The sequence below is a fragment of the Octopus bimaculoides genome, chromosome 9 (genome assembly GCF_001194135.2).
Source record: "Octopus bimaculoides isolate UCB-OBI-ISO-001 chromosome 9, ASM119413v2, whole genome shotgun sequence".
In the NCBI taxonomy this organism is placed as follows: Eukaryota; Metazoa; Mollusca; class Cephalopoda; order Octopoda; family Octopodidae; genus Octopus; species Octopus bimaculoides.
Window position 1 is genome coordinate 38,503,242 of NC_068989.1, and position 10,104 is coordinate 38,513,345.

A 10,104-nucleotide genomic window follows, 5' to 3' on the forward strand; every position below is an offset into this window, starting at 1 on the left:
TATGTGTGTGTGTGTATATGTGTGTGTATGCGCGTGCGTGTGTATATGTGCATATATATCATCATCATCATCATCATCGTTTAACGTCCGCTTTCTGTGTTGGCATGAGTTGGATGATTTGACTGAGGCCTGGCAAGCCAGAAGGCTGCCCACTTTTCACGCAACAATCAAAACAATTCAACTTTAGATTTAGGTTTCTGTTGAGTTTTTTGTATAGCTCTATCTAGTATGCTCCAAAGATTTTCAGTTGGGTTCATGTCAGGAGATTGGCTCAGCCAAGGAAGCTTTTTAATCCCCTTTTTAGTCAGCCGTTTTTGATTCCTTTTCGCTGTGTGGCATGGAGTCCCATCTTCCATGTGAATACATCGGAAGTAGTCCTTGCTTAAGTATTACGATGTATTTTTCAGAGTTTATGGTTACAACACATTCGATCAGCTCAGAACAACCATTGCTGGTGACAGCTCCTCATACTGTTACAGAGATACTGCCATTTTTCACAGTTGGTTGGAGTCGTTTCAAATCAGATTCTTGACCCAAACACGTCTGCTGTCTGAAAAAATGCAAATCTTGGTTCATTTGAGAAAATCACTCTATCCCAAAATGAGCTGGATTTTTCTGACATCTCTTTAGCCCATTTCTTTTTTTTTTTTTACATGATATTAATTTATTGAAGGAGAGGTTTTCTTCTAGCTGCTCATCCATAATACCCAACCTTATGCAGATATGCAACACACATTCTTGGACTAACTTCTAGCTGTTTTGCAATGTCAGAAGCCTTCGAACCGGGGCTCGTTTTCCACAATTCTCTTCAAACAATGAAGCTTCCTTTCCAAGGGCTCAGGTCAGCTGGAATGAGAATCTGTTGATACTTTTCCTTGGCTTTTGAATTGCACTATAATTCTATTAACAGTAGCAAGGGGAATTTGAAGATTTTCGGCATTTTTTTGCTGGCTAAGACCAGCCTCAGATTGCCCAACAATATGACCTCTTTGAAAATCTGACAGTTCTGCTGAATTTTTTGTGCCTGGTATGGTTGCTTTTTGCAAATGTTTAATATTAGATTGTCAAGAGAGTTCTTGTGAAATTTTAAATTTTGGTTTTAAATGACGTATTTTCAAATTAATTTTCATTAAATTACTTTGATTTTATATATCATTTTAAAGCCTGTTTTGCGCTCTATCTAATCGTGTTACTCTTTTACTTTTTGAATAATTAGACCATTTTTTCCAGAATGTTGAATACAACATGGACAAAAAGCAAATTCGCACAATTTTCTTATTCCAGTTCAAGCTAGGCCGAAAAGCTGCTGAAACAGCTCACGATATCAACGATGCATTTGGCCCAGGAACCACTAATGAACATACAGCACAATGGTGGTTCAAGAAATTTTATATTGGTGACGAGAGTCTTGAAGATGATAAGTGTAGTGGTTGACCATCAGATGTTGACAACTAAGAGCCTTAGTCGAAGCCAATCCACGCACAACTGTTCGAGAGCTTGCTTCTGAATTAGACATAATGTATACAACAATTTCCAACCACTTGAAAGAGATTGGAAAAACAAAAATACTTGAGAAATGGGTGCCATTTTGAAGTGTCTTCCCTTCTTTTACGCAACAAGAATGACCCATTTCTTGACCGGATTGTGACTTGCAATGAAAAGTGGATTTTTTACGACAACCAGCGACACTCAGCTCAGTGGTTGGATGCTGACGAAGCTCCACAGTGCTTCCTGAAGCCAAAGTTGCACCAAAAGAAGGTCATGGTGATTGTTTGGTGGTCTGCGGCCAGTCTCATCCATCACAGTTTTTTGGATCCAGGCAAAACCATTACAGTGGAGAAGTATTGTCAGCAAATGGATGAAATGCATAAGTAACTTCGACAACAACAGCCAGCATTGGTCAATAGAAAATGACTAATTCTTCTCCATGACAACGCTCGGCCACACATTGCACAACTGACCCTGCAGAAGTTGAACGATTTGGGCTACGAAACTCTGCCATACTCATACTCACCAGACCTCTCGCCTACCACTACCACTTTTTCAAGCATCGCAACAACTTCCTGCGTGAGAAATGCTTCAAAAACCAAGTCGATGCCAAACACGCCTTCAACGACTTCATTGGCACCAGAACGCAGGATGTTTATGCTACTGACATAAGTAAACTTGTTTCGCGTTGTCAAAAGCGTGTTGATTCTGATGGTGTTTATTTTGATTAATAAAGTTTTGTTTGAGCCGAGATATGTGCACCTGAATTTAAAGGTTAAAAACCACAAGAACTTTCTTGACAACCTAATATAATGGTACCTGGAATGAAAAAGAATAATTACATTGCAAATTCTACACCGCTGAAAATATATTAAAACGCGTAGATCAGAAATTTTGAATATTAAAGGTGTCTATTTACTTCCTGCATGTCTGTGTATATTTATCTATATATATATATATATATATATATATGTGTGTGTATATATGTATATGTATACATATATGTATATATTTATACACAAACGTGTGTGTGTTTGTGTGTATATGTGTGTGTCTGTATATGTTTACATGCATATATATATATATATATATATATTATATATATATATATATATATATATATATGTGTATGTATTGTATACATACATGTTTGATCTGCTTGCTGACCAATGAAAGCCATGGGGGCCTTATCTTTATTTTAGTTATTGGTTTTTTAATCTTACAAACATTTCAATTTCCTTTACTTTATTATTGACTAATAAAGAACTAGTTTTGACACTCTTTTATCTCCTTATTTCCCTCTCTCCCTCCTTCGCTTCAGAGAATGAGAGGGCTTGAATAACAAAGAAATAGGGTGAAAGTATAAGATAGTGTAAGAAACAGACAGTGCAGGAGAAGAAAGAAAAGTGAAAGGGAGCTGGAGGATGTAAAAGAAATATGAGTGATACTTTCCCTTCTGCACAATATTTTAAATTCAGATGCTACCCACACACGCACACCCCACCACAGACAGGTGTTTTAATTGCATTTGTAATAATGTCTTCATCTTGAATAAATTGAAACAAATGACATCTCAAATCTTTGAAAAAAAGTGAAATGGCAGTTTTACCTTGATTTTCTTATTTTGTAACAGAACGCAATGTGCAATTTTTAAATATAATTTTATAAGAACATCTGACTTTTCATGGTTCCAATTTTCTTTGCTTTTTCCGTTTTGTTATTCAAACTATAACAAGTTATTCAAACTATAACAAGTTATTCTTTGACTGTTTACTAACAATTACAAAAATCTATTACAAGAAGGAAGATTAAACAGTATCCTCTATCCTCAAATGCTGTAAAATGTGGTCAAATACATCACATCTGTTTTTTTCAAATGAATATCAAACCATAAATTATTCTAAATTGCCTGCAACCAAGAATATATTTTAACAGTTATGTGAAAGGTGCTACAACAACATTTGCTGGAATAATGTTATTTGACCACTGTAATTTGATAGAGATATATGTAGCAGATTGGCATTCTATTTTGTATATTACTTTTAACTTCAGAAAGTCAAATAATGACTCAAAGTTTTCCACACAAGTCATTAAATTCAACACCAGTATTTGTAAATAAAAAAAAAGAAGCTAAAATGTAGTTTAAATAATGAAACAGAGAAGTCATTAAAATCAGCAGCATTATTTCCAGTAATAAACCAAAAAATGTGTAAAACAATTTGGGACCATGAAAAGTCAATAGTGCCCAGAAACCAATAACTTATATAATTTATTTAGTGTTTGTTTAGTCAGATTTAGTAAAAATTCGCTTTTAATACATTTTAATACTGCTCTGTTCAAAATGGAATCTTCAATGAAAATAGAAAAATTTAATGAAAATATTAAAGATATCTAACTGTAAATACACACACACACACATATAAATACTATAATATATGTTTTAATACTATATGATATACATACCTTAATACCATAGTGTATGCATCTTATATCAGATTAAATATTAACGTATGATTTCAGTAGAAGGCATATGCAATGAGGTGCATAGTTGCAAGTGTGGCAGTGTAGTAAGAAGTTTGTATCCTAACTGCAAGGTTCTGGGTTCAGTTCTACTTTGTGGTGCCTTAGGCAAATGCTTCTAACTATTGCCTTGCGCTGACCATACCACGTAACTAAATTTTGTTAATGGAAATTGAAAGAAGCCCATTGTGTGTGTATGTGTGTGTTTGTTCCCAACCATAACCTGAAGACTGGTGCTGATTTATTTATGTCACAATAACTTAGCAGTTTGGCAAAAGAGACCAATAGAATAAGTACCAAGTTTTAAAACAAGTGCTGAGATCGATTTATTTGACTAAAATTCTATAAGGTGGTTCGCCAGCATGGCTGCTGTTTGAGGAGTGAAAGAAATAAAAGATAAAGAAGAGTCACAAAATTGTGTATATTTTGTATAACTAACATGTGCATTAGATCAGTGTAATTTAATTTTAGAAAGTTGATTTGGTTTTTAGTTTTGTAGGGTTCATTAAGTTATTTCAAACATTCTTTAGAAATCCTTTTGAAATGCATTAACATATTACACATGTGACATGTATTATTGAAAATATTAGGATAAAATATCATCATTATCACTATTGTCATCATCATCATCCTCATTATTATCCTCCTCATCCTTATCATCATTTTTATGCCCATTTTTTCATGCTTGCATGGATTGGATGGGTCTTCTCGAGGAAAACACCCTGCAACTGATTGCTTTCCTTTGAGATTCAACATCCAGTGATTAAACTTCACCATTTCTTTCTCTGTCTTCCTTAGTCTCCCTCTTCTACTGGCGCCTTTCTACCCCTTTTCTACTCATCTGTCCTCATCTATATGCATAACATATCCATATCAGCATAGCTATCTCTGTTGCACTCTAAACTGACTCCTCTTATATACAGTATTTCTTACAGCTGTGCCTCATTGTTCATGCACACTAACATTATACATTCAGTGGGTCGTGCCTGTTTTGTTTCTTTCCAAAGTTCACACATCCTCTGTGTTTTTAGCACCTTTATCTCACTGTTTGTACTTTTTTATTTACAACCATAGTCGAAGTAAAACATTTGTAGATTAATCATCCAATAATTAAATTTCACTAATCAACTTGGATAACAGTCACTTTGTGTTTTTCCTGATGAATTCATCTATGTCCAAAGTTCCACTGGTATAACAATATAACAAGAGAAAGAAAGAACATGCTGGGATTTTTAAGGGGGTAACTCTTTTCATTTTCCTCATGCACTATGCTTATCTCTCCCTCTCCACTCTTGCTACCCAGTCCTATTCTCTCTGCTCCGTCAACTTTGTTGTTATTATTCTGTTGTTCCACTGTGCAAATCCTTGGGTTTCACCAGTTACTGCATTCCCCAATTTCCCACCTTCTACATTCAGGTGAACTCCCTAGCACACACACTGGGCAATCCTCTATTGTCACATCCTTAAACTTTGAGAGTATGTTGTGGCACATTGCTACCATCTCTTTTACTTTCGCTTTCTCTCATTCTTGCGCTCTCTCTCCCTTACTCTCTCTCCCTTGCTCTTTCTTACCCTGATTGGGGTAACGATGTATCTCCTCTACAGTGAGACACCTATTTCTGTCTATATATCACCTCTCCTCACTTGGCACAAAGCAACAACCTTGAGTACCAACCCCTCTCAATGAATCTTTGTCTTGCAACTTGGTGACCTTGCTGGTGCTGGTCCCATATAAAAAACAACCAGTTCATACTGCAAGGTTATTGGCATTAGGAAGGGCATCCAACCATAAAAACTATGCCAAAGCAGATCTCACTGGTACTGGTGCCACGTACAAAGCACCCACTCCACTCTGTAAAGTATTTGGCATTAGGAAGAGTATCCGGCTATAAAAACCATGCCAAAACATACAGTGGGGCTTATCAGCTCCAGTCAAACTATCCAACCCATGCCAGCGTAGAAGTCGGACATGAAATGATGATGATGTTGATGATATATTTGTGCCCACTTTTACAGGACTGGCATGGGTTTAGTGAACCTCTTGAGGTTCACAGCCATGTGCCTTTCTTGGTGTCTGTGCTCATTGTGTTTTCAAGCTACTTTGTTCCACAGCTTCACACAAACCACTGAACAGGTGGACTCTATGTTCATGAGGCATATAGACAATGTCATGACAAGCGGAATAGCATCAGTTGGAAGATGTGGATATAAACGTATGCACACACATGCATACACTAACACAAACGTACAATAGGAGTCCTAACAGTTTCCATCTATCGCATTTTACTCATGAGGCATTACTCAACTTCAGACTATAAACCCCATATGCTCGTGAACAGACTTCTAAATCAAGCAGCCATGGCTGCACCTTATGATATGCACACACGTACATGTTTACTTAAGTGTTCATGAAACCTACCCATGCACAAATAAACATACATTTATATATACCCATGTGCATGCCACTATGTGTAGATGCACATAAGTGTGCAAACATACCTGAAAATTCATGTGCATATAATTTTTCCCATCTGTATGAATAATATTTGTCTAATATATATAAATATGAAACCAATAAACACTTGAATTTTCCCATTTAACCATTATATGTCTCATTAAATTTATCTCCAATAAATTGCAATAATTTATTCCTGTTTTTCTTTCATTGTAGGTGCTAATGCTAAGAATAAAAGAGCTGTTTATGAACCTTCTGGAACACAGCGCTGTCGACAAGTAATCTGCAGCAAAGAAATGGCTCTCACAGTTGGTGTATTACTAGGTATTGTCATCCTAGCAGTTGCTTTTATTGCTTCATTTGCTCGTCCAGATAGCCAAAAATGTAACATAGCTTCTGTTCAGGCACCACCAAATGATCTTTTGTCTAACAGCAGTGGTAGTGAGAAAGCAGAAGATAGCAATACAGAGGAAACTGATACAAACTTCCCATGGAGTGGTGTATGGCTTCCAAAATCTGTTTTACCATTACATTATTCAATATTTATCCATCCTAACCTTACCACAAGTCTGGTAACTGGGAATGTCTCAATTACCTGCAGAGCGGTCTCTTCTACAAACTTCATTATTTTGCACAACACACAAAACATAACTGAACTGGTTATTCATTCACACAACAATTCAAAATTAAGATCCGCTGATTTGATTCAACAGAAGAATGGTAGTATGCTTTATATAAAGCTTGACCGCTTCCTTAAAGAGGAAGAAATATTTGATATCATCATTTATTTTCGGTCACGTCTGCAAACTGGAATGGTTGGATTTTATCTGAGCAGTTATACAGCAGAAGATGGATCAACAAGGTAAGATATTTCAGTTATTGAAGAAATAACATTAAAGTTTGCTGATGTGTTAGTTCTCTTCATTTCTAGGGTTATATCTAATTGCTACATCTAATTTGGCTTAAAATTGTTTTTTGTTTTTTTTCATGTTATTTGATTAGTTGATATAAAATTTTCAGAATTGTAAAGATGTGTGCGAAGGGCAATACTACATTCTAGAACAGGAGGTGTATTACCAAATGAATTGCAACTTAAAAAGTTGTTGCAGCATTTCAGTAATTGGTTGAAAAATTAAAAGCACCTCACAGATCTCCCATCCAAATATACTCTGCTCATTTGTAACTGAGGAACAATCTATACTCTCTTACATGCAGTGATTAATTGTATGATGTTGAGAGTAACAGTTTTGACACACTATATTCTCTCTACTCACCAGTCCATTTCTATATATCAGTAAATTTTAGAGGTGGCTACAATAGAGGCAAGCATGTTGGGCTTACACTTGTTACTTGCTGTGAAAATATAAGACAGCAGTGGCTGATCAAGTGACAAAGTTATTGAACTAATTATTCATAATGAGTTTAAATTTGTCACTAACGTTTCATTGCATCTCTGGACAGAACAGTCACCAAACTTATTCAACCACTGACCCCATTTAGCTACTTCTCCTTTTGCATCAACCACTTTAGCCGCTTCTCTTTTTGCATCGACCCCTTTAACCCCTTCTCCTTCTACATCGACCACTACCTCCTCATTTAAAATATCTTAATACCCTACCTTACCATACCATATCTTAAACGCATGCCAGGTACTGATGCTGGCAATTAAAATGTTAGCTAAAATATATATGTATGACAAATTAAGAAATTCTATTGAAGATGACACACTTTTTACATTTAAAACTACATGTATGAGTATTAAACTTTCAATTTTTACGAAAATGTTTTCACAGTTAGCAAATGTGAAAAACACATATTGCTGGAAAATCTTTCATTGAAACTGACAACATCAATGTGAGGGATGAGCATGGTGCTGACTCAATATTTCAAGCAGTTCATCTGGGTGAGCTGGTCTTTCACACGAAGATCCCCATTTGACCCCTTGGCTATCATCGACCCCCTGTAATTCCTTGCCGACCCCTAAAAGGTTCTTTGGACCCCTTTGGCAACCCCTGCTTTAGATTGTCTCAATATACCTACAAGCCATAAATAGACACTAACTCTAAATTATTTAGTCTCAATCTAGCGTCCACCAATTGTCATTATTGTTTTGGTTATAGTCTGTGTCTGAGGATTAGTATGAGGCTGCCTTTCTTATGTTAAGTACCTCATCCATAGAGCATCTACCAATGAGTAGACAAATTCTTTGAGCATTGGAAATGTTAACCACAGTACAACAGGAAGACGGGCATTGCTGTGTGATTAAGAAGTTCATTTCTCAACTGCTTGGTTTGACCTCAGTCCACTGTTCAGTACCTTGGCCAAGTATCTCTACTATAACCCTGGGCCTAGTGAAGGAATTTAATCGGGAGAAACTGAAAGGTTCCCATTCTATGCCCATATATATACATACATGCGTATGTGTGTGAGTGTGTGTATTTAATTATGATGAGATTTTATTCAGTTTCCATCTATTTATCCACAGACCTGAGTCTGTACCGGAAAACATTGTCCAAAATGCTGCCCAGTGGGACTAAATCAAAAATCATGTGGTTGGGCAGTGACCTTCTTAACCATACAGTGATGTCTATGTCTTTATTTTTATGTTGGACGTTTGTCTTTGAGTTTCATATTTTACATAACGGTATTTCCTAGGAGTATTGTGTGGACTTCAAAAATTTGCTGTAACTCAGTTTTAAATTGGCTACTTCAAAGTGTGAAGCTGAAGTTGTACTTTTTACATTGACTTGTGGGATATGTCAATTAGACAAATCTATATTTTGCTGAATGTATACACATTAACATACACACACACAGAGTAATTGTGATGTTATTGAATTCTGAACACTGTGATTCTATTTATTAGCAAAATTGATATGACTGGGCCCATTTGAAGTGTGCCAGAAGTTTTTTTTTATGTGTGTGGTGTGTGTGTGTGTTGAGATAAAAAGAATTAGATTGTTATCAAAGAGTTGAACAATTGTGGTGGTAATCAGATGTGTGGTACAGAGGTTGATATTTGGGAAGAGGATTTGTATTTAACTAGATGAAGTATATTTTGGTGAAAACTGTTTAAGACATTTAGAGAGTTTAGTAATGTTACTGTGATATTCAGATTAGTTGCAAAACAGGATGCTGAGATGTGCTGAGTGCATCAAAGTTTCTTTTAATAATAGTGTTTGGGAAAATGTTGATATGTTTTAGTTGGTATGTGTAATAACTGGGTAGGTTATTTAAAGAAATCAACAGTAGTATGTAGCTGCTAGAATAAGAATAGCCTGGGCAAAGTTTAGAGAGCTCTTACCCCTGCTGGCGACAAAGGGACTCTCACTCAGAGTAAAAGGCAGACTGTATGACGCATGCGTACGAACAACCATGCTACATGGCAGTGAAACATGGGCTGTAACTGCTGAGGACATACGTAAGCTCGCAAGGAATGAAGCCAGTATGCTCCGTTGGATGTGTAATGTCAATGTGAATACCCGTCAGAGTGTAAGTATCTTGAGAGAAAAGCTGAACATTAGAAGCATCAGTTGTGGCGTGCAAGAGAGACGATTGCGCTGGTATGGACATGTGGTGAGAATGGAGGAGGATAGCTGCGTGAAAAAGTGCCACACCCTAACAGTTGAGGGAACCCGTGG

At 36.3% G+C, this 10,104-nt stretch overlaps 1 protein-coding gene across 1 annotated transcript in view; it reads left to right on the plus strand.

Annotated features, from left to right (window-relative positions):
• The window catches only part of LOC106869101 (endoplasmic reticulum aminopeptidase 1), a 1,169,084-nt gene that overhangs the window by 272,507 nt on the left and 886,473 nt on the right, over window positions 1–10,104 (plus strand). The window contains exon 3 of the mRNA XM_052970645.1: window positions 6,680–7,325. Coding sequence (XP_052826605.1) covers window positions 6,760–7,325 — 566 coding nt within the window. The 5' untranslated portion in view covers window positions 6,680–6,759. The remainder of the gene's footprint in view (window positions 1–6,679; window positions 7,326–10,104) is intronic.